Source organism: Babylonia areolata, chromosome 2, assembly GCF_041734735.1.
Source record: "Babylonia areolata isolate BAREFJ2019XMU chromosome 2, ASM4173473v1, whole genome shotgun sequence".
NCBI lineage: Eukaryota > Metazoa > Mollusca > Gastropoda > Neogastropoda > Buccinidae > Babylonia > Babylonia areolata.
The window spans coordinates 35,594,058-35,616,754 of record NC_134877.1 but is presented as its reverse complement, the minus strand read 5'-3'; the positions used below and the strand labels follow the sequence as shown (position 1 = coordinate 35,616,754).

Sequence of the window (22,697 nt, the reverse complement as noted above, 5' to 3'; positions counted from 1 at the left end):
TAGGTCACTTTCACTACTCTTCAACCCTCAGGTAAAGCAGTCTGTGATAAATTAATGTTACTCATTTGAGTTAACCCACTGACTGACAAACATCCAAACAGAAACGCGTGACTGATCCCCCCACATACAGAGCAAAGAATGTGATCATATTCAAAACATGGAGAAAATGCATGGAGGATGAGATGTCAATCAGTCACATCTTCATGGCCAGTAAGAACCACACAAAACACAAAGAAAAACACTCAAGCAATCAACTTTTTAAGAATTGTATATTTCAGATTTCTTTCAAACTGACAAACTATACAGCACATACACTTAGAGTGATACAGCTGGTTTTGATTATACAAGTACTAAGGAACTAAAGCTATACAAACTTTTCTTTCAGCCAATCAGCAACTGCAATATCAACATTTCAAAAAGCAAAAGTGTCTTAAGCATTTATGGCATTATAGAAAAATACAAAAACAGCTTCAGTCCTTCCTCCCTTTCCCACCAAAAAGCAAGAACACAAACCATTCACACACATAATATACAAATGAAAGAACTCAAGCCTCTGAAGAACTATGCACATACTTTAGTAACACAACCAATGAGCAACTCTTCTGTACAGTTTAACTTCAATAATGCAGTCTTAACCATCATCATTATAATCATACACAACTGTCTGAAGGTCTTATCTGGCAAAACTGTCTGTCCTATCATGATATGGTTGGAGGTTTCGTCACAACCATTACACAGCCATGGTTAACAGGCAGTTGCACAACCCCCCATCATAAAACCACCTCCCTGCAGATTCCAAGCTGAGTACAGTACATGTATTCTGCTGCTTGCAGTTGGCTTAGATGATCTGGTCACTGTCTGTAACTCGATGTCCATCTCCTGGCTATGTTAATCAAAGCTTGCAGCACCTAAAACAGTCAAAATGTCCACTGACCACTTTGTAGTGGTGACAAGAACACTTAAGTCTTACTCTAAGCAAGCCCTGTAATACAAAAAACTTAAAACGTGCAAGCTTATGAGGATGGCATCGCATAATAAAGCTGCCACAAGTGTGTGGTTGTGGCCTCAGCTTCTCCACAAAGCTAGCTAACCTCTACCATACCTCTGCATCTCCTGGAAGTCCAAATAAATGCTCACTGAGCTAAAGCTGCCAAACATTCTCATATCAAGTTAATGTATTAATCACACACACGCACACACACATGGAATACCACACAGTCAACTAGTATGTCCCCGCATTATCAGAGTTCTTGAGGGTTTTTTTGACAAGATTACCCCTGTCCATTAAAATTCACCATTTCATTCCTCTTAATAAAAACAATTTCATTAGAACTGTTCAAAAGTAATCACCATCATTGCACTCATTTATCCAGTGTCACAATTCAGATCATGCGAATTAACCCTTTCGCTGCCAGGAAAATAAGATTTAAGTGAAATCTTAGATATTTGCCAGGGTTTTTTCCACAAAAAACGGGTATAAATTTTCCAAAAATTCTGTGCTCTTTGTTATTGGAGAAAGACCCATAAAAGTATATATTTTCTGAAAGGGAAATGAATAAAGAATACAAAACACATGATGTTTTCCCATATTATATATTTTTAGTGACGTGCTGTTGTTTTGAAATCAGTGTTTTGTTTTTTGTCACATTTTCAACTTGTTCATTACAAACATTAGTCAGGTGATTTGCACTAAAATATATTTTCTGGACAAATGGATATCTGCACACAACCACAATATAAAAAAAACAAAAAAAAAAAAACTGAAAAAGAAATAGATACATAATGCATTGTGACTTCTGCAAGTCACAATATGGATGTGAGGCCACACCCCCTTAGTCTCCACCCCCCTCCTCTTCACCCCTCCCATACAGTCATTTATCCAGTTCTCATCAGACCGCATTGGCTGAGTGCCAAGAAAATAGCCCACACTGTGTCCTACTAAAAATTCGGTGACTTCTGTCGTCTGCTAGAGCTGAACAGCCAACATCACTCACTGATAGTCGTATCTTGGCCACTCTCTTGATTGCTCCCTTTATTTTCTATCAAATCGTCCTATAAATGTTCACCACTGTCTTCTCCTTCGAATTTATGCTTCAATTCTTTCTGAGCATCAGCTAAAGAAAGTAATCTTGGTTGATTTAGTTCGCCACAATCGCATGTCTTCAGCACGGAGTCAGTCCAACATTTTGTTGAGCAAGTGAGGAGAGGAGCCAGGCAAAGACTGCGGCCAGTAACCCAACCAAAACCTTCAAATAAAGGACTGCCTTATGATGGTGTTTCTAGCTATGAATAGAATCTAGAAAGATTCCCCAAGCTAAAGCTACCAGCATTTTTGTCAATGAACTGAATGCAAAGCAGGGAAAATATTTCGATGATGAGTTATCTCGTCATTGTGGCAGCGAAGTGTACATGCTTTCCATGATGAGTTATCTCGTCATATAGGCAGCCTAGGTGTTAAGTAGCTTGTCAATTACTGAAATAATGTGCAAGAGCCTGTGCTTGTTAGCTTCAACCAGCAGGCACTAACATTATATTCATTAAGAATGTATAATCAGGGCTTTAAGGCTTTGGAGCCTCAGTCTATGTTGGCAGACTTCACATCACAAAATTGACACAGCTTGACTGACAGCAACATGTGCGTACTTTCTGGATGGGTCCCACTCTCAGCAAGTGACCTGCAAAGTGGTGAACTATTTGTCCACAGCTCGAGTAGGAGTCTGTGGCACATGCAAAACATACTGATGATGCTGCCAACCAACCATCAACCTGCCTCACTTTGACTGTTTTAGCATCAGCTCTTACTGACCAACCAGGCTGCTACTGCTGCTGCTGACGCTTGGCCAGCAACACCCTTTGGTTCTCATTTCTAGGACAGGGATTGTGCGTATGGTGTGATGTGGTGCTGGGTGTGTGCATGCATTAGTACATACATGTGTGTGTATGTTGAAGCACTCTGCTGTGTGTGCTGGGTGCTTTCATGTTTGTTTTCGTAACCCACTAAACTCTGACATGGTTAAGGGACTTTAAGTTTTGGATCATCTATTACTGTTCATGGAAAGAGTTCCTGGCACAACTGCCACAAACCAGACAATGAACTGGAAGACGGGGGGAAATTCCACCTTTCGCCCATCAAGCACTGCTTCCATTCAAACTTAAGAATAACAAACCAGTCGACAGATTTAAGTCAAAGCAAAGGTTGCAACTTACACAACCCAAACACTTCGGGTTTTTTTCCCCCCACACAACCAGAAATACTGTAGTGTGTTACTCTTCAGCCAGAGCATATTTTTTAGGTGTGATACTTTTGCTGTTCTCTGGGAGAGAATGTCATCATAATCTGTACAACACATAACAAAGTGGTTGAAGTATTTTAGCTCTAAATGGCATGATGTTATTAAATACTAAATAAGGTTTTAACTTTGTCTTCATAACCAAACAACCTTTTCTGTACAGCCATTCCTAACTCGCCCGATATTTAACACAATCACTACATCAACAACAAAAAGTCTCAACAGTCAGGAAGTAGAAATCTCAAACGGGACTGTACCCTGTAATATGACAGTTACTTTATGTATCAACAATAACTGTACAACAATGCAAGGCCAAGGAAACAATCACACACAAAAGCAACACAACAGTGCCTCTTGGTTTGTGACCAATCAGAGAAGTATCAAGAAATGTCAACTTCAATGAACAGAATCCCTTGAACTCTGCTCTCAAGAAACCAACCAAGGTAAGTGTTCATATAATGTATTTGTTTATCGCTCAAAAACAAGCAAGAAAAGAAAGAAGAAAAAAAAGAAGCTCCTAAAACAAACAGCCAACCAAACAACATTTTTCTTTGGCTGTGAGACACTGGTATTTTTGCTCAGAATGCAAAGTGGGTTGCCAAGACAGGTCTGGTTAACACAGTTCAGAAATGGCCAAACATCTCCCTTCACATTGGCCAAGACAACAGAAATCACTGGGTGAGATGCATCACGTCCAAATCTATTCTACTGTTACATGAACACAATTTCTCTTTATGTGTTGGGATTATGAAGATTATGAAGTTGTCAGCCTGTCCACAAAACCTGAACGTCAACCATCTGATGTTTCAGCAAAGCTTTCAGCTGGTAATCCACGCTGATGTCAGCATCAATGTCCAGCAGTGCAATGGATATGATGCAGCGATATCAAGCACCCTCCAAATCCTCAGTTCAACACACTGCCCAAGCCAATCAGGGGTGGTGAAATCTCCTGGCTAGATCAGTCATCGTCCTCAGGTTCCAGCTCTCGCAGTACAGCAATGGAATCCTTTACTGCATGGTAGGTGATGTTCTTCACCTGTTCAATACAAACACAACCATTATTGGTCAATGTGAAACACACACAAGTCATTGGATAACTTGAAAAAAACACACAGAAGAAAAAAAAACCCTGAAAATCAACTGTGAAATAACCATGGCAGGTCACCCAACAAACTAACAAAATCCCCAAGTCAGAAACCCATGCTGGGGTCCTACTGTTTGCATGAGGTGCTAGGGCAGGGCTGCTGAGGTGGGGATCTCCCGATGTTGCGACCCACAGCCTGGGTACTCTTCCGACAGTCTCAAAACCTTGTCACCCTTCAGGCTGTTAGACTTTTCTGCTGAGCTGACCACTCACAATAATCCAAAGACTGTTGTGGGGCAGAAATCAGGGGCTGATCAGCAACTGACAGGTCAGCCGGAGACTGCTGCTTGCTAGTGGCAAAGTAAACCATGATGCAGATCCACTAGGACCTGCATAGGTTTGGAGGGGAGTAGAAGAGAATGTGTTATCATTTTAGCTTCAATGCACAAAGACAGTCTTGTCATACAATCTTTAAACAGCAATGTAACAGAACTATTCTATCTGCAAACTGGAAAGCACTCAAACACAAATTTGCAAATCCAGTCTCTGACAGACTTTTGAAAAACAGTTTCTGACTTTCACCTCTGTGAGTGCATAAGTGTATGAATGCTGAGCACACAAATATACACAAAATTTGTCCATGTGTGTGAGAGCATGATTCAGCAGAAGGGCATTACCTGCAGCTTGTCCTCATGGTTTGAGTGTGTCTCTGACAGCTGGCGGAACTCCTGTGTGAGGCGGAAGCAATGGTTAAGGTGTTCAGGGGAGACAAAATCCTCTGCCACTTTGATACAGCTGTGCAGATTTCGTACCTGAAATCATCACAGAATGCTGTAATTTCACTAAACATACCGATTTTCTCATTGTATAAAATGTCCTCCATGGCAAATGATTTTCTATGAAGACTGTGTGTGTGTGTGTGTGTGTGTGTGTGTGTGAGATTGTTTATGAGCAAAGGGTGCAGGTATCAAGTTGAAACCATGTGTATTCTCTCAGTGAGAGATTCACAGAATTCATAAGAAAAATACTTTTTCATGCCCATCTCTACACAGCACACCAACAACATATTCAATTATTCGAGTTCATCTGTACAGCAACCATATGACAACAACCCCCCCAAAAAACACATGTAATTCATGATATATGGCAGGGATGAATCTTCACCCTGCCAAGTGACAACCTTGTCACATGGTGAAGTTCTTTTCACGAAAATACCTGTTATAATTTTGTCAAGAACAAAATCATGACTTGCCTACAAGGAAAGCTTTTTGCCAACTTCACAATGGAAGAAAAAACAAACCCATCCATGAATGATGAGAGGTGGTGATGGTGCATGGGGTGGGGGTGGGGGGTGCCCATGCAAGCAGGGTCAACAAAATAACTGTCAGTGATTACTGGCACCAATGGATCTTTGCTGGGATGCAAAAATTCCGGAAAACCTGTATGTAACCTAGCTGATGGTAGAAGACAGTCTCCAAGACACTAGACACTTAACTTATCCATCTATGGAAGTAAAGGCACCAAAAAGTTAAGTCAACAAAGCCTGACCCTGAGAAGACCATTGGTCAGTAAAGGGAGGAATCCAAAAGAGTGATGTCTACCTGGTGGGGTGCCCCAGCAGGGATGAAGATGGAATCCCCCAGACACTGCACTATGGTGTAGCCCTGCACCCCATACTCCTTCAACAGGCGGTCACGCAGCTCTTCGTCCAGGTACCAGCTTTGGTCATGGATGGCATCGTGGTTTTGTTCTATCTCCTCCCCTCGCTCCTTCGCAACCTGGTCATGGGGAAAAGGTGAAGGTCACGCATAGCATCAATATCTGTCCTGACACTCCACACCGATTTACTTGGCTTTATTTTCATACTTTTGTTTATTTGTGTCTGTAGTTGTTCTGTTGTCGTTTGGTTTTCTGTTTTGCTTCATGTGCACAATGACCAGTATATAATAGTCTTGTGTCATGACCAATCTGCATTTTTCCTACTGTGTGTAAACTTACCACCTTACAATGGTGACAATGTTTCTTTGATACAATGTCTGGATGGTAGACTTTGCATGTCAAACACTAGTGCAAGCTTGAGCTATGAGTTTTTTTATATGTGGCTGGATTTTATGGTTCATGCAGGAACAAAACACCTCCAGAGCCAACCTGTGGAGAGAACTGTTCTGAGAGTTTCCTGCCCTTCATCTGCCTGTGGCCAAGGTGAGGAGGAAGGCGGTCTCACAGGACAGCATCATGTAATGAACTGTGACAAAAGTCTGAAGGGTTCTTTTCAGAGATGGTCTTTAATCTAAGACTAGAGCAATCCCGTGCTAGAATCTGAGTGACCCATCTCTGACCACTACCATTTAAATATGCAAGCTTGTTTAAGTTTGACAAGCAACAAGATATAATATAAGAAAAGTAAAGCACCACAGGAATGGGATAAATCAATTTCATCCTACCATGGAATAGTTATACACTTCTGAAACAACTGCCATCAATCCATCATGTCACATTTCATTCATTCCTTAAATATGCAATAAGTCTGTGAGACTTTAACTTTTCAGTACAGAATTTTTTACTATAAACGTGTATGTCCCATCTAACCAAGTGTGACATTACCACATGTCTTGTGAATCTGTCATAATCAATTAAAGTAAGTTCAGCACTGACATATATAATTCAAGCAATGAATGAACATCCAAATTCAACACAACTGTCACTGAAACTTAACTAGCCATCTGATTCCATCAATCAGGAAAGCCAACTGTGAAGCCATTTGTGACTAACCCCACACCATCTTCTTTTCTTTTCTTTCCCATGAAACAAGATCTCCCAAAGAAAGCTCACTCACCTTGTTCAGAAAGTCGCGCATTTTATCTGCATCATGGGCATCATAGATCTGCCACAGTGCCCCCGGCAACTCATGTACCTCTCTGACCCGACGCTTGGTGATGCTATCACACCCTGCCTCGTCTATTGCCTTCACTGCCGCTGTGCACACCACACAGTCAACGAATGAACACACAGAACGTACCAGAAGCAACAGTCACAGCATTACTGTTACTCTACCATGTCGTTCTTGCGCACAACATGCATGAAGTCTAAGTATTGTTAATATCCTACCAATGGGTGCCCTCTGAATGCACTCCTCACACAAACCAGGTCTTGCTTTTGCTATTGTTTTACTACTGATATTCGCTATTCAAATCAGTGTCACTATGTTTGCCCTTCATTGCCAATATACATCACACATCAATATCTTGGTTAATAATGTTTTCTTCCCATGATCCCTTTTAGTGTATCCTTTATTCTGGAGTATGCATTAAGCCTTTCACTTCCGACCATGAATATATCCGTGGTTTTGGGGTAACTGCATTATCAACAGTCCAGCCACTCATTTGCATACGCTTACTTCCTTGCAAATGGCGAATGCCTTGATGCATGTTTAAAACAATATCTCAGCAAGTTTCGGCTTGATATTGATGCATTCTTTTGCATTTGTGAAGCTCAAAGTTGTTCAGGATGTCAACATGGTTGCCAGGACATATGGTACTGAAGCAGTAGCTAAAATTTTGTCTGATTTTCCACATGTCGGCAACAGGTGCTACGAAAACATGACAGAAAACTAATGTTGATTGACTGAAGTGACTCAGGTTGTCCAGATGATTACATGCTGCAAGATACATTAACAGGAATAGCTTGTGTTAGAAGTGGGTATAGAAAAAGTCCAATACTTTATCTTAAAACCTTCATTATGTGGTTTTCATTTTATATGAAGCTCTCCAGATGAAAGCTTCAAGCTAAATATTTTTTTACAGCGAGCTTTTGTGTTGTAATATTATAGTGTTTGTGGATGTTTGGGTGGGAGGGTGTGTGTGTGTGTGTGTGTGGGGGGGGGGGGGGGGGGGGGGCGCATGTGAGTTTTAGTGGAGGAAAACAATCTAACTGCACTTGATTGTTATGTCTAATACATTTGCTAATATTTTAGCACCATTTCCACCCATAAAATAAACAGACTTGTATTTTCTTCTTCTTTTTTTCCCCAAAATACTTTGTGTTTTCCCCCTAAAAATCAGAATTATCTTTCCCAGAATAGGAATCATCTCATCCTGTCAAAATTGAACTTTATGATTATTGTATTCTCCATTCATATCCCTTCAGGAAAACATATACTTTACATACTTTCAGGAAAACATATACTTTTACATACTTTCAGGAAAACATATACTTTTACATACTCTTGAACATTATCTTAATTCTTGTGAATCTTTTTAAGAGGTTGGTGATTATTTTGCAAAAATCACTAATTGCTCAAATTCAAAAAAGGGTCAATGCATAGTCATCCTCATTTCAATGTCTGACTAACATCAAACGACATGCATAAGACATACGTTAGTCAGCATTTACTCTGTTATTCATAATGCTAAGAGGTGACAGTGTTCGATAACACTGAGGTAGCTGAACATGCTTACAATTTCTTACAATATTCTTTTACTCCCTTTACAATGCACATGTCATGACAAATCAAGTCCAAAACTGGAACACTAAACCAAACCAAACACAACAAAAAGAGCACCTTAGCAATTTCTGTATTTCTGGAGCGCTGTTTTAATTATTTTATATTCCAAAACAACATCTGTATTAATATTATTATTCCTGAAACAACGTTTGTACTGTAAATCATGAAATAAGTGCAGAAAGGTAAATGAGCAATGTTTAATTATATATATATCATTATATCTGCATTGACAGATGAAATATAAAAAAAAAAGTATCGTACATTCTACATGAGACAGAACATCTCAGTCAATTTTATTTTCTGTGGTAAGGCTTGTCTCCACAATATATTCTGAAACTGACTCAGCTGTCTGCAGTTTAAGGGGTGGTGGTTGGGACCACACAAAGGTTTAAATTATAATCACAAATCATGCCAATGTGCAAGTGCAAGTTCATCAACTTCTGAACATGTAGGTGGAATAAATACTGACAGCCTACACCCTGTACAGAATCTGTGTGCTGTGCTCACACAAAACACTGTAACACTACCATCATGGGCAAAGTCCCTTCTTCAAACCCTCCCACCCCTTTCACGCGCACTGCCCGACTCACCATTTTCATGCTCCTTCTTACCGCGGGGCCCGTCAGAGGGGACTCCCACGTACACCAACACATTTACAGCATCAGAAATGTCCAGGTGCAGATTGGTGGTGCCTTCCTTGGGGTACTTGGCTGACCCGAAGGCGTTGTACATCTTGGGTCCCAAGTCAGGACGCACCAGAAAGTCCGGCAGGCGGGAGGCCAGGTTGAGAGCTCCATCCCGCCTTGTGTACTCGGGCAGAGGCAGGGCCTCCATCAGACTGTTGAAGTGTGAAGGCAGCAGCTCCGCAAAGTCATCCCCAGGAGGCCAGTCCTTCAGCTTCAGCATCAGATCCTGACCAGTTTCATCCACCAGCCGGTCTGAAAGTCACATCATCACTGGTCAGCACAGACTAATTAGTACATTGTACATGCAGCACACATCGTCATTTCCTGCATCAGACATGTACTACATCATCACCTGTGTCTTTATTTTGTACAGGTATTTCAATGGTTATGGTTCTTTGTATCACATTATGATTATGCAAGTAATATTTTTCATGTGTACTGCACATGATACATATAATATATATCATCACTGGTTGGATTTCATCTAAAATTACTTTAAACAGCCATTATTGCCGATTACTGCCAATTGACATACTCTAACAACAAAAAAAGAAAAGAGAAAAGGTTGTTTAATATCAACTTCTAAGCTGAAAATCAGTTTAGTTTGCACAGGACAGGAATCAGACCCCTGCTGGAGTCTGCACTAGTGGGTCATGGTTAAGTATGTGTAATTAAAAATCAGTTTACACAACCTCCAGCTTTCACTGTTTAAAACTCACTAAACAGTTGTGTTCAATTAAATCTTAGCTGTTCATCCAATGCATCCGACTCTCACTTTCTATGGATTCAAAGCCATCCCAGAAGTCCCTCATTGGATGGTCTGAAATGATGTCCCCATTGTGGCAGTTGACCAGGTCGTTCTTCCTGTGGCCGAACTGCCGGCTGAACACCTGTGGCTTCCAGTCCTCTTCTGTCACCAACTTGTGCACAGCAGACACCATGACAGGCTGCACAACATCACACACACCTCCAGTGTCAAACACTGACACCATGTTAACTTCATCTAAAATACTAATACAAATGAAGAAAATGTGTGTGAATGTCATAAAAAATAATAAAACTAAAGAAAGTGTGTGTCAGTGTGAGTGTGTGTGTGTGAGTGTGAATGTGTGTGTGTATGTGTGTGTGTGAGCACTGCTTACATGAGTGGGTGCTTGCGTGCGTGTGTGTGTGTCATTGTTTCTGCACAAAGATTTCACACTGAATCTGAACATTCCTAAGAACATTTTGGAGGCATGAATATGCTTTTTTGTGTGTGTGCTAAAACTAAGTATAACAATATCAAAGCACAGCAGATCATCATAAATTCTGACATAAGCAGAGGTGGAAGAGCTTGGACATTTATCATCTAATATAACCAAAACACTTACTGAAGGAACATAAAATTTGGACACCACAAGTGATCATAACAAAATCATACAAAATAGGTCAAGAGAGATAGATGACCAAGCAGGACTTACCTGTCCCCGTTTCCACTGCTCCTGGAAGATCTTGAGGTTGCCCTTGTGGTGGGGGTCATGGAGACGCAGCAGGCGGCCGTCACACAGCCAGGAGTGGGGCACATCAGGGTAGAGCACCGAGGTCTCTGTCAGACTGTGGGCCACGATGGGCAGTTCCCGTGTCCACTGGCCAAGCCGGGGGATGTAGTGCAGGAACTTGAAGGTGTGGCTGGGGGAGTCCAGGTCACGACAGCTCTTCTCCACCACCGACTGGATGATGTCGTTCAGGCTGCTGCCCGTCACCTTGGGCTTGGCCTTCTTCTCCAGTCCCACCCGCCCCTTGCCTGCAGTCTTGGTCAGCAGCTCTCGCAGACTGGTGCAGCCCCCCAGCTTCTGGCTGCCCCCTGGGCCACCATCCTGTTTCACCACCACCCCGCCACCGTCCTCCTTTTTGACACCACTGTCCACATGGGGACCTTTGGAGGTCCCGGACTCCCCACCTGGCACCTCAGGATCCCCCTTCACCTTCTGCTTAGCTTGGCTTGTCCTGGACTTTCCTGCAGACCCCTCCTCTCCCAGCCCATTCAGCACCATCCTTGCTGATGACTGAAAAGAAAAAACAACAGCAACTGAAACAAAGACTCCCAAACAACCTTCTTCAGTTTGTCTGCAGCAAACGCAATTGTTTTGCCCTCTGTATCATGCAGCATGCTTGCCAGCTCTGTGGTTACACTTTCTTCCGGCCACCAATAAGATTCCATGGAATACAAGGCAAACATCTTTGCCTCACATATGAACATGTGCCCTTTTAAGAAAGCTGTGCAACAGGACTGAATGTTAACGATCAGCCAAACACAAACTAACAGACTACTACATTTCTATTTGCAATATTTAATGAAGGGTAAGTGAGTCAGTTATATGCAATATTCTTCTAAATTATGACTTCAAAACATGCCTAAAATTTGTTGATGATGTTAAAATCTCAGTCTCAATATTATAATCCAGTTCAATGGAATTCTAATCTTAGCAGAATAATCCTATAAAAAGAAAATCTTAATCTCAACAATGCATCATCCTGTGCAATAAAATTTTAACATCAAGAGCATAATCCAGCTGAAAACAGAAGAAAACACAACTTTTGGATATACAGATTCAGCAAAGCATCACTTGTAGCTTGGCTAAACAAGACCATTAACTTGGAAAAAGAAACATTTTTTTTTAAAGTACAGATGGCCAAAGATACCTGTGCTGTTAAGTCTATGTAAACTGTTAAGAAGAAAGGAAAAGTGAAAGTGAGAAGAAATCATAAATCAAAGAAATCAATGAACAACCAGTAAAAGCATGCATTGAACAGATTGTTCCTTTAATGAGGATACATTTAAGCTGGAATACACACATACACACACAAAGAGATGTTTGTCTCGTATGATTACATCATTTGAAGCGAAAAATGTTAAATCAAAGAAAGATGTTACAAACACACATGCTGATAAAAAAAAAACCCTCCAGGTGTTCACTTTTGCCTCACAATAAAATAACTATCAAGCTATTACATCTACTACATTATTACGTCAGTGTCTGTCTCTGGCCAAAGTGTTTGACCTACCTGATCAGTCTTGCTGTCTGACCGACTGTCTGAACTGTTCTGACCACAGGGGCAGGTGCCTGGGATAGACCACTTGCGACGAATGTCATGAATCATACGTCCCAGCTCCCACAGGGCTGTACACACACATTTCAATAACATTATTGCAAAAAGGCTTAACAAACTCTCAGCACAGTCATGCGATAACAACAGCATGTTACAAAAATGTGAGAAAGTGAGAAACATTGGGATCAGAAGAAACAAAAAAACAGCCACAAAAATACACACACACATGATCAATACAATTAAATCTGATTTTTTACAACCACATGAACTTTGAAAAACTCAGCCAAAGTTAACTGAAAAATAAAGCTCAACTCTCTCCAGTTGATGGGCCCCGATCGAGGTCATACTGTTTACAACTGTTTCAGACAGAATCTGAACGGGGCTTTATTATGTTTTGAATATCTGGTGTGGCACCGAACTTGCATAATGATATTAAAAACAAGAAATATCTTAACTGACCTTTCCAACAGGGATTTGCAACGTTCGAATTCGAACTGTTTCAAACTCATTGTGCTTTCCTGGATTCATTTATGTCATCAGGGTGTGCAAATTTCAAACAAAAATTACGTATATTTTCATTCACTCACAGGAAGATAGCATAAGAAGGGAGGAAGTTGTATATTTTGTCCCCATCTAATTCACTGTGTTACTGATCAGTCTGGATTATTTCAGTTCATAACGTCTAACATTTGTTTTTCAGTGATCTTTTTATGAATTTTATCTTTTACAAACTCATACAAATAGATGGTCTGTGGGAAAAATCAGGGGAGCAACTGGCAGTTCTAAGTGAGCTAAGAGCCAAACTTTGAAAGGCTAAATGCATTCAGTGGAGAAAGTACACCATACTCACCATCACTGGGAATGATCTGGGTCAGCATGAGCTTGCTGGGATCATGTGGGTAGCGACTCGACGTGCAGATCTGCCATTTTCTGGATCCTTCCCCAACTGCAAAAGTACAACAGTCTGCATTGACCCATCAACATTTACACTCATCTGGTTAAGAAAAAATACCACTTATCCAGCATTAAAGAAATCAACAAACAATAAAATATGCAGTCTTTAACACTACTTTGTCACAACATTGTGCATATATATTGCATCTCATTTTGTTTTATGTCATACATCATTTTTCATAGATAAGGTGGAAATCAAATTGGTCATAGAAGCCAATGAAACACAAGACGCGGTTTCACAAAACTCTCTGACTCTCTTTAATTTTCTCCGTCGCTGCTCCACTTTCCAGAAACACACAGCATGGGCAACCAAGGACGTCTGAACTCTTAACTGTACAGACAGATGTGTTGAGAAAGATAGCAAACAATGATATCAAGAGATGTGACCATATACCGACCTTGTTTGCCATCTTCCTCGCTGACTTTGGTTTTGGCCTTGTAGCAGTCCAGACAGACCACGTAGCCACACTTGGAACACACCCAGTGCATGTTGAAGATGGTCGTCTCACACACATCACACATTTCACGCACGCCTGTCACTGCGCGCTTCCACACTACCGTTGCTGCAACACAGCACTCTGCTGTTGTGAAAAACAGCTTAACTAGCATTGTGGACATAGATAAGAATACTCGAAACAATAAGAATGCTTCCATTTTGCCCACATTGTGTTATTCATTTTTGGCATAACCCTGTAAGTTAATGCTGTAAAAGAAGTGTTCATTATATCTAAAGATCCCTGCATTTTCAATTGAAGCCATTGAGACATTTCTCAGAATATTTATATTTTACAAAGAAAAAGGAAATCATACTGACAGACATTTATAAAATGGGATAATGTTCCCAAAGTTTCACATACCTGTGTAAAATTAACATGGGAAACAACCGATTTCATTAAGCTAAGCATTTGAAATCACACTGATTGATAACTGACTGATGCAGTCAGCTACTATATAACCTGCATGATGCAGGACTGACTCACCATCTGTCCCAGGCACAGCCTTGACCTCCTTCTCCTGCTGCACCAGCTCACAGAACTTGTCGCCCACCTTGCTCACAATGAACTTGGCCATCACCTTGCTCAGCTGGGGATCCTCAACTGTTGCAACAACATAAATCTTTAACATTTCCACCCTTTTTTTTTTACAGTCCCTGCCAGCTACTCTGTGCCAAAGTGCACCAAGGCAAGATTACAGATGACTAAATTTCCTCACTGAATCTTTCAAGATAAGTTAACTAATACACCTAGGTACAATGAACAAAATATATACACACACAGAAAGAAGAAAGCCCAAATCATATATTTCACACAATAATTTTATCATCATTAGTAACAGTGGTAGCTACAACACAACTAGAAATAATGCTAACGTTCCAAACACTTCCTGTCTGCTCATGATCATCAAGTACTGTATCTCCTTTCGCTAAAAATTATTTCAAAAACTTACTCACCATAACCATGCATTGCCCATGCACACACACACACACACACAGACAACGGACATACACACACCCACACACATCCAATCACAATGTGCGAAGGTGGTGTACTCACTGGGAAACCTGGGCAGCCATGGTTCGATGTGGTCTGGGTCAGCGTCAGACAGCTCAGAGAATCCTGCATTCAGCACCGTCCCCTTGACAGGGTTGTACTTCAGCCTGTGCAACACAACCATTCCACCCATCATCCTTGACTGTGTCAGTCTGTTTCTCCACACACAGTCATTCAGAATGGAGAAAGGTGAAGGAAAAATGAATACAGAAATGTGGAAGGGGATCAGAAGCTGAAAGGGAATAAGATGGAGGGGAGGGGCAGACAGGCAACAAAGAGACAGATACAAAAGCAATGCAGACTTCAAGAACCACACTGGGCTAATCTGTCTTGACAGAAACACTGAGGCAGACATCCAAACATAAACACAGAGACAGAGATGAACATGCTAGGGGGGGGAAAAAAGAAAAGACCAAACACACAGACACACAAATGCAACACACACACACACAACACACACACGCACATGCATATCACTGACCTCCTAAAAGCGTAGAAGCGACAGAAGATACTGGGCATGTCAGTGTTGCCCTGGATGCAGGCCTGGCGACACTCGCGACACTTGGACACCTTGGCGGACAGGTCTGAGCAGGGACCATTCTGCAGGAAAGGTGCTCCTGTCCGCTTCAGGGTGGCCAGAGACACCTTCACCAAGGGCTTGTCCAACACCGAAGCTGGTAAACAACACAGCTGTCGTAGAGCATCTCACAACACAGTTCCCCATTCCCTGTAGGGTCTTGTCCCATGCCAAGCCTGCATCCCCCAATACAGTCATCATACAACTTCTACCAACAGCATAATACACGGTACCCAAATTCTTGCGCATTGTGTAGTACACACACATGTGAATTTCTCTTGCTGAGATAATAAACTTATAAAGAATTCTGTATATGCCAAAAAAGAACGAGCTTGCGTGTACATTGTCACTGATTGTGTGTGTGTGTCAGTATGTGTGTGTATGTGCACACATGTGCGTGTGTGTCTGTGTGTGCAAGCATGCATGTTCATGGGTGTGTGTGTGCGTGTGTGCGCATGTGCATGAAATTAATGTATGAGTGAAAGCGTGTGTGCACGCTCATGCGCAGCCTCACATGTTTTCATACTGTTACATGCACCTTCGTTAGGGAAGAGTGACAGGATCGGAAATCCAATATATGTTCAGGTATTTGTCAAAATAAGTGCCAGATGTAATTGTTAAAAAAAAAGAAAAAACAACAACAAAAAACAATGCAGTTTTACAGACCTGTACCACTACCAGTCAAATATAAACACCAGATATATATTTTCTAATCATTTTTTTTTCAGCCTTTGAAACAATTTATGTAGATCTGTGTCATATATCCATGTGACTATGTCTTGCTGCAGTGACTACGTCTTGCTGCAGCTTCATACCAAACAATAACATAATCATGAACCTCAGTTAATGATGTCTTTAATTCTTCAGACTTGCATTCCCTTATTTTGTTTCCATGTTAACAGTTGTATTCAGTTACAAGTTTTCTTAATATTTGTTCCAGAAAGCATCAGTGAAGTGCAAACAACAGCCAACACAATGGAAAGATATTAGGTTGGAGAGATTACCTTTGGAACCACTCTCTTTCGTGGCACTGGTCTGCTTCTTCCTGTTTCCTTGCACACAGGGATTGGAGGAAGACAGTGGGACTGGCTTACTCTGTCAAAAATGTTCCGTTCCTCCTTTTATATACTCACCAGTTCACATTTTTGTGCACATATGACTATCATAGAGTGTGAGTGTGAGTGTGAATGTCAGTGAGAGAGAGAGAGAGAGAGAGAGAGAGAGAGAGAGAGAGAGAGAGAGAGAGTGTGTGCGTGTGTGCATGCGTGCGTGCATGTGTACATGTGTGTGTCACACACACACACGCATGCTTGCACACATGAAAATGTATGTGTTTGTGGAGGGAACACACACACACTGTGTGTGTGTTCCCTCCATAAACACATACATTTTCATCTAGTCATCAAAGGAATTAGTGACTAATTTACTGACAACTATTCAAATGATTTAAGACTGTAAATTCTACTAAACTGGTGTAAACATAACCACTTTACTTTCAATAAATAGTCCCATCAAAACCATTTTACAATGAAAAAGCCATGTGTAATGTTGGAAACCAAGCATTTTGCTTCTCCGCCAACAAGAAGTGAAGAACGAAAGAAGTCAGTCTGAAATTTAACGCATGGATTGGATCTGTTTGGGCTCACCTCTACTTTTTCAGACTTTACTTTCTTGGACTTGGAAGCTGCAACACTACATTTTGAACGCTTCTTGCTGTTGGTGGACAAAATCTATAAGAAAGAAAAACACACGACACAGTTAATATAATTTGCCTCTTTATATTTATAATAATATACACATACTTGTGGACCTAACTGGTAATATACAAAATTACAACCCATGATTTACAATGATGTATAGAGCCAGAGGTCCACACACACAAAGGAACATACAAACAGTCAAAACAGAACAACAAAATACTACCATATTTTCTGGCCTACATTTGGTGTTACAGCATTCAATATTTTAAGGCACACCCCCTAAATTTAAAGAAAAAGGATTTTTTGAACATGTATCTCTACAGAGTATGTAAGGTGCGCAAATCTGATAAGCCACATCAGCTGAAAATCCCTGCGGAAAAGTGAGTCCTCCATACTGGCTGGTACAGAATGGTTTTGCTGGTCTCAAATGTTTTCTGAGTAGTGATATAATCTTCAGAAACTGGATAAAATCTACTGTTTGTCAACTCATCTCTGTTAGTGTTGCTCTCTTCATAACCTTGTCATCTGCTTTCCATCAACTGGTTGAGTTTTTATTTTTCTGAAACCTTCAGTCAAAACTTGCACAATTGTCAAAAGTCAAGCCCCATTGCATCAACTTGTTAAATCAGAATTAAATCTGCTCGCTCTGCTTCCAGCCCCAGCCATCTTCATCTTGTTTTGCATGTTCAGAAAGATTTCAGTATTTTTTCTAGAATTTATTTTCAGACACAGATATGGTGCAAATGGCCAAAAGAATTGCAAATAAAAAAAATACTCAACCCCCACCCCCCAAAAAAGAAGAGCCTTTTTTTTTTTTTTTTTAAAGGCCGGAAATTACAGTTTACTAGAGACTAACTCTCTATTCACCATCCTGCCTTTTCCTCTATTTAGAAGAAATCACACCTACCTCAGGTTCTGAGTCTGAAGCAGATGACACAGATCCATCGGCATCTGACAATTTTGTACCGGGCTGAAGAGATGATGCAATGCTGCTGCTGCTCACATTGGGCCTGTGGTGATCACTACCAGTGACTGTTGCAGATATAGACTTTATTTCCTCTGAAAATTCTGATTTTACAGCTCCCTTACAATCTGCACGACAAGGCTGCATGGTAGGAGATGGAGAAGACTTCTTGTTATCCTCAGAATGTGACACTGACAATGTCTTCTGTCCATCAGAAGGGAAATCCGTGGCTGAGTTAGAGGGACACTCTACTGCTTTACCTGTAAGACTGGGAACATTTTGCATTTGCCTGTCTGTGTTAGTGTCCTGACTGCCATCCGATCTGCCAACCTTCTTCAGAATGGAGGCAAGGCTACTGCTGGACATGGTCATCGAAGGCTGCTGACCACCAACCCCAGTGCCCCCTGACGAAGAAACTTCTTCACTCAGAGAAAAGATAGTAGCATGCATCTTCTCAACAAAGCTCTGACTTTGCGGCTGAGGTGGATCCCTCTTCAACTTCTCAGATTGTTCTTCACCCAAGTAACTTTCCTCTGAACTACTGACAACCTTATTCTGAGAGAGATTACGCTTCATCAAGTCCTCCTTATCACACAACGTGGAACCTGGATTACCATAGACAACAGGTTTTGCATGAAGATCTTTATTACTATTTTGCTGGGAATATGCACCATGAGATGTGCTCTCCACAAATGAGCGGAAGGTATCAATGAAGCCAGAAGCAGTGTTAGCAGTGGTGCCAACTGATGACCAGCCCCCTCCATTGGTGTTGCTGCTGGTGTGAGGAGCCAGCTGACCAGCGATCTTAGTTGTGGTCAGTGGCACTGACACATCACTGCTAGACCTGCCCATGTCCCAAACTGTTTTTGAGGCTGTCCTGGAGTATTTGCTGCCACACTCAAGATTGTCAACATTGTTGCTTTTCCTTTTCCCACCTTCATAGTAGCTGTGAGCAGGTTGTGAGGGCTGCATCTGTGAAGAGGACGGCATCACCCTGCCAACCTGTGCCAAGGTTTGTGGTGGGTTAGGGGAAGGGGTGGTAGCTGACTTGGTCTGGGGCTGGGCCTGAGTGTGAAGTACCTGACCAACAGATGAGACAGAACCCTGGCTATACAAAGGGTTGGCTAACAGACCTTGCTGAATCAAGCTGTGACTGACGGTAGGCAATGACACAGACACTGTTGCCTGCCTCTGGCCACTTCCTTGCTGAATGATGATGTGGCTATTTGCTGGCACTGATCCTGATGCAGGCATGTCTGCCTTGTTCACAGGAGGACTGTAGTAGGCTCTCAACTGTTCAGTCTGCCAAAATTTAGAAGTGCTGTTCAGACTTCCAGACTGGTCTTCAGCTCCACGTGCTGCTTCTGACATTGGTACAGATGCTGGAAGGTAGGTGGCAGACTGTGAGTCTGGTGCAGAGCCTGGGAATGCAGTGGATATGTTACTGATGCTGTGACTAAAGCCAGAGCCCACTGGCCGTACAGACTGACCGACCACAAGACCTGATGCTGGCACTGATGTGGAGTGCTGTTGTCGTGTCTGGGCAGGATGGGTATGGGCATGTGGCATGGAGGAAGACGAAGTCAGGGAGCCAGAAATGAAGGCGGGTACAACCACAGATTCTGTCTTTACCACATTGTGCACAAGGACAGAGCTTTGCCCTTGCTGACTGCTTGCATGCACAGCCTCCTTGCTTGGCCGAGGAAAGTAAATGGTCCCACCCTGTCCCACATACGCATTCTTTTCCTCCTGACTGCTCAACCCTTCTTTTGGCAAATGGGTGTTGGCAGAGAACTGTGGGTGATAGCCATAGAGGTTGAAAATGTTCTCAGATTTGCCAGGTGTGGCTGGCACAGTGCAGCGTTTGTCTTGACTCATAATCTGCTTGTGTCAATCTCCTGTAACATAAGTCATTCATTGATCAGTCATCACTAGGGGAGTCATTACTTGGGCACAGGGCAAAATGAGTATCTCACACATGCTCACATCAACATTTGAAACACAAACCAAACCACACAAACTAGTTATGGAATGGATAGAGTTCTTTATGAACAATGAACTATAACTGTATAAGGTACAATAAACAAGATTGTCTAAACCTAACTTAAATTCATCATTATGGTTTATTTATGTTATCAAGTAATCAACTTCGCAACATTTATAAAGAACAGAAGACTGCTCCTACAACACATGAATGGGTTCCAAACCAATGTGACGAACAACAAAAACAAAGAATAAAATCAATCTTAATTAATCTTTCTGTTGTACACAGCCCCTCCATCTTAGTCGCTCTTCATTCTCTTTAAAGTTTTCTATATTGCAATTACTCCAGTACATATAACTGGCCTTTTGTTAGTGATGCTGAATATAAAAATTCACTCATGACACAAAAACCATGCAGCCTGATTTTGTTAAGGATACAAAGTCTTTAAGTCAGGTCTATATTGTAAGATGTGTACAAAAGTTTCAAACCATCTGCCGTCACTCAACATTACATCATGGTTTAATACTCTATTAACCCTAAGAACTGGCAAGATCACTGGTAGACCACACTGTCAAAAACAACAACAAAAAACAAAAACAAAAAAACCCCACACACCTCACATTACAGCATTCATCCGAATCACAAAATTAGATAATGCCTTACGGGCTTAAGGAATGCATTTTATCATGGTTGATGCCCATGACCAAGAACTGTTTTCAAGAACTCTTTCATACTCAGTGCAACTAAATGCCTTACAGGCTTAAGGCAGGCATTTTATCATGCCATCTTAATTTTCTATTTGGACAGATTTCCAATCTTGTACCTCTAGTACCATTCCATTTCAAATTTCTATTTGGACAGATCTGCAATCTTGTACAGTAAACTAAAAGACATGTACATTATACAGTATAATTATGTACAGAGGTAGTGGGCATGAAACAGACCACTGGAAAGTTCTGTGGCTATCTTGGATCTTGCACATGCGCATCTAGCTTTAATTTGAAATTGCAAGCAATGCCAAAGGCGACTAACATAAACAAAAGCAGCAAACATGTGCTGTCCTCCATTTCCTAAGTTGATAGCCTCCACTGCTGAAGTACAACCAAACTGTGAACAGTGAAGTACCAATATATGTTCCATTAAAACTAAAAAAGAATAATAATTAAAAAAAGAAAAAAAGAAGAAAAAAAGCAGAAAGTCAAAAAATGAAGCCTATTGTTTCTGCCTTTCTTGATCACCTTTGTTGCTCACAAGTTTGGAGAGCCAGTTAATTTTGAGAGCACAGGTCATCTGATGTGCCTCTAATAATTAAACTTGTCACGTAAGCAGGGAACTGTCCAGCAGTCTATCTAGTACTGATGTAGTGTCCAAATGGCTTTTTTGTATTAAAAAGTATATATAATAAAGTAGCATGGGTGCATACATGCACACTAGTGGTGTTGGTGCTAGATGTTTCTATGTGTGCATACCTGTGTGTAAAATATTGTTGCATTTCAGTTTGAAGATGGTGTAAATTGATCTTAATCTTTGATACTTAATAATTACGGTCACTAAGGTTTATTTTTTGCAAAAAAGAAATATCATTTTCCGTTTTTTACGATAACCAGTTGAAGGGTACACTTACTAATACTTTCAAAATTCAATCATTAATTCTGCTGAACTGCCTACTGAAATCATGCAAGCCGAGTAAAAGTACGAACGTTAGCGTCGTCACGTAGGCGATTCACACCGATTGGTCTGTGGCTTGTGCACAGCGCACTGAACGGTCGTGCCAAGGTTTTCCATATCGATTTTTTTCATTTCACAATGATAGATTGATTCGGTGTTCATATCCATACCTTTAAGCATGCCTCTATCTGTAAATATGTTTAAATTATGTTTGACTGAATCGATTAAAACTGTACAAATTGACCGGATTCTGTAGCATTAGAGGGACAAGCAGAGGTACAGCCACCAGCGGGGAAGTGCAACTTGTTCCTCGGTTGGAGGCAACTAAACCATAACAAAAATCATTTCAAGTCTACCTTAATTCAAAGATACCCCTTAACGATATAACATACTTACACCAAAGTTGCGATAATCAATGTGGTTTCTTTATATCTTTGTCCCTGTCTGTTCACGTTTTAAGTCAGATTCAAACAACAGAAATACTCCTTGAAACTGGAGGCCATTTTAGAGTGCAACTGTCTGCGCTCCTTTTTAACTTCCGCACAAATGGGTGAGAAGGGAGCTAACCTAAACGTATTCTTTTTCAAACAGGACCTTCTAATATTTTTGGGATCCATCCTGTGGTTTCCGATTGATCGAGATTGAT

General features: G+C 41.2%; 1 protein-coding gene across 2 annotated transcripts; it reads right to left on the bottom strand.

Annotated features, from left to right (window-relative positions):
• Positions 1-252: 252 nt before the first annotated feature.
• LOC143300634 (lysine-specific demethylase 3A-like) lies at positions 253-22,573 on the bottom strand. Of its 2 annotated transcripts, XM_076614438.1 has the most exons (17): positions 22,448-22,573; positions 18,343-20,297; positions 17,382-17,465; positions 16,740-16,830; positions 15,640-15,832; positions 15,162-15,265; positions 14,589-14,705; positions 14,007-14,171; positions 13,505-13,600; positions 12,610-12,725; positions 11,025-11,609; positions 10,340-10,511; positions 9,469-9,816; positions 7,211-7,350; positions 5,976-6,152; positions 5,052-5,186; positions 253-4,326 (listed from the first exon to the last, which is right to left on the bottom strand). In XM_076614438.1, the coding sequence occupies exons 2-17, from the start codon at positions 20,275-20,277 to the stop codon at positions 4,249-4,251; spliced, it is 4,536 nt and encodes a 1,511-aa protein (XP_076470553.1). In that variant the 5' UTR covers positions 20,278-20,297; positions 22,448-22,573; the 3' UTR covers positions 253-4,248. The 2 variants fall into 2 exon arrangements, with proteins under 2 accessions (XP_076470553.1, XP_076470563.1); XM_076614448.1 differs by lacking the exon at positions 17,382-17,465.
• Positions 22,574-22,697: the final 124 nt, after the last annotated feature.

What these genes read in the sequence shown, in the direction of transcription:
- LOC143300634 (XM_076614438.1), bottom strand. Translation starts at nt 20,277, where the DNA reads ATGAGTCAAGACAAACGCTGCACTGTGCCAGCCACACCTGGCAAATCT. An exon ending in GAAAGAGAGTGGTTCCAAAG is followed by an intron (nt 15,833 to 16,739) that starts GTAATCTCTCCA and finishes GTTGTTTACCAG; the next exon opens with CTTCGGTGTTGGACAAGCCC. An exon ending in ATGGCTGCCCAGGTTTCCCA is followed by an intron (nt 14,706 to 15,161) that starts GTGAGTACACCA and finishes TTGTTGCAACAG; the next exon opens with TTGAGGATCCCCAGCTGAGC.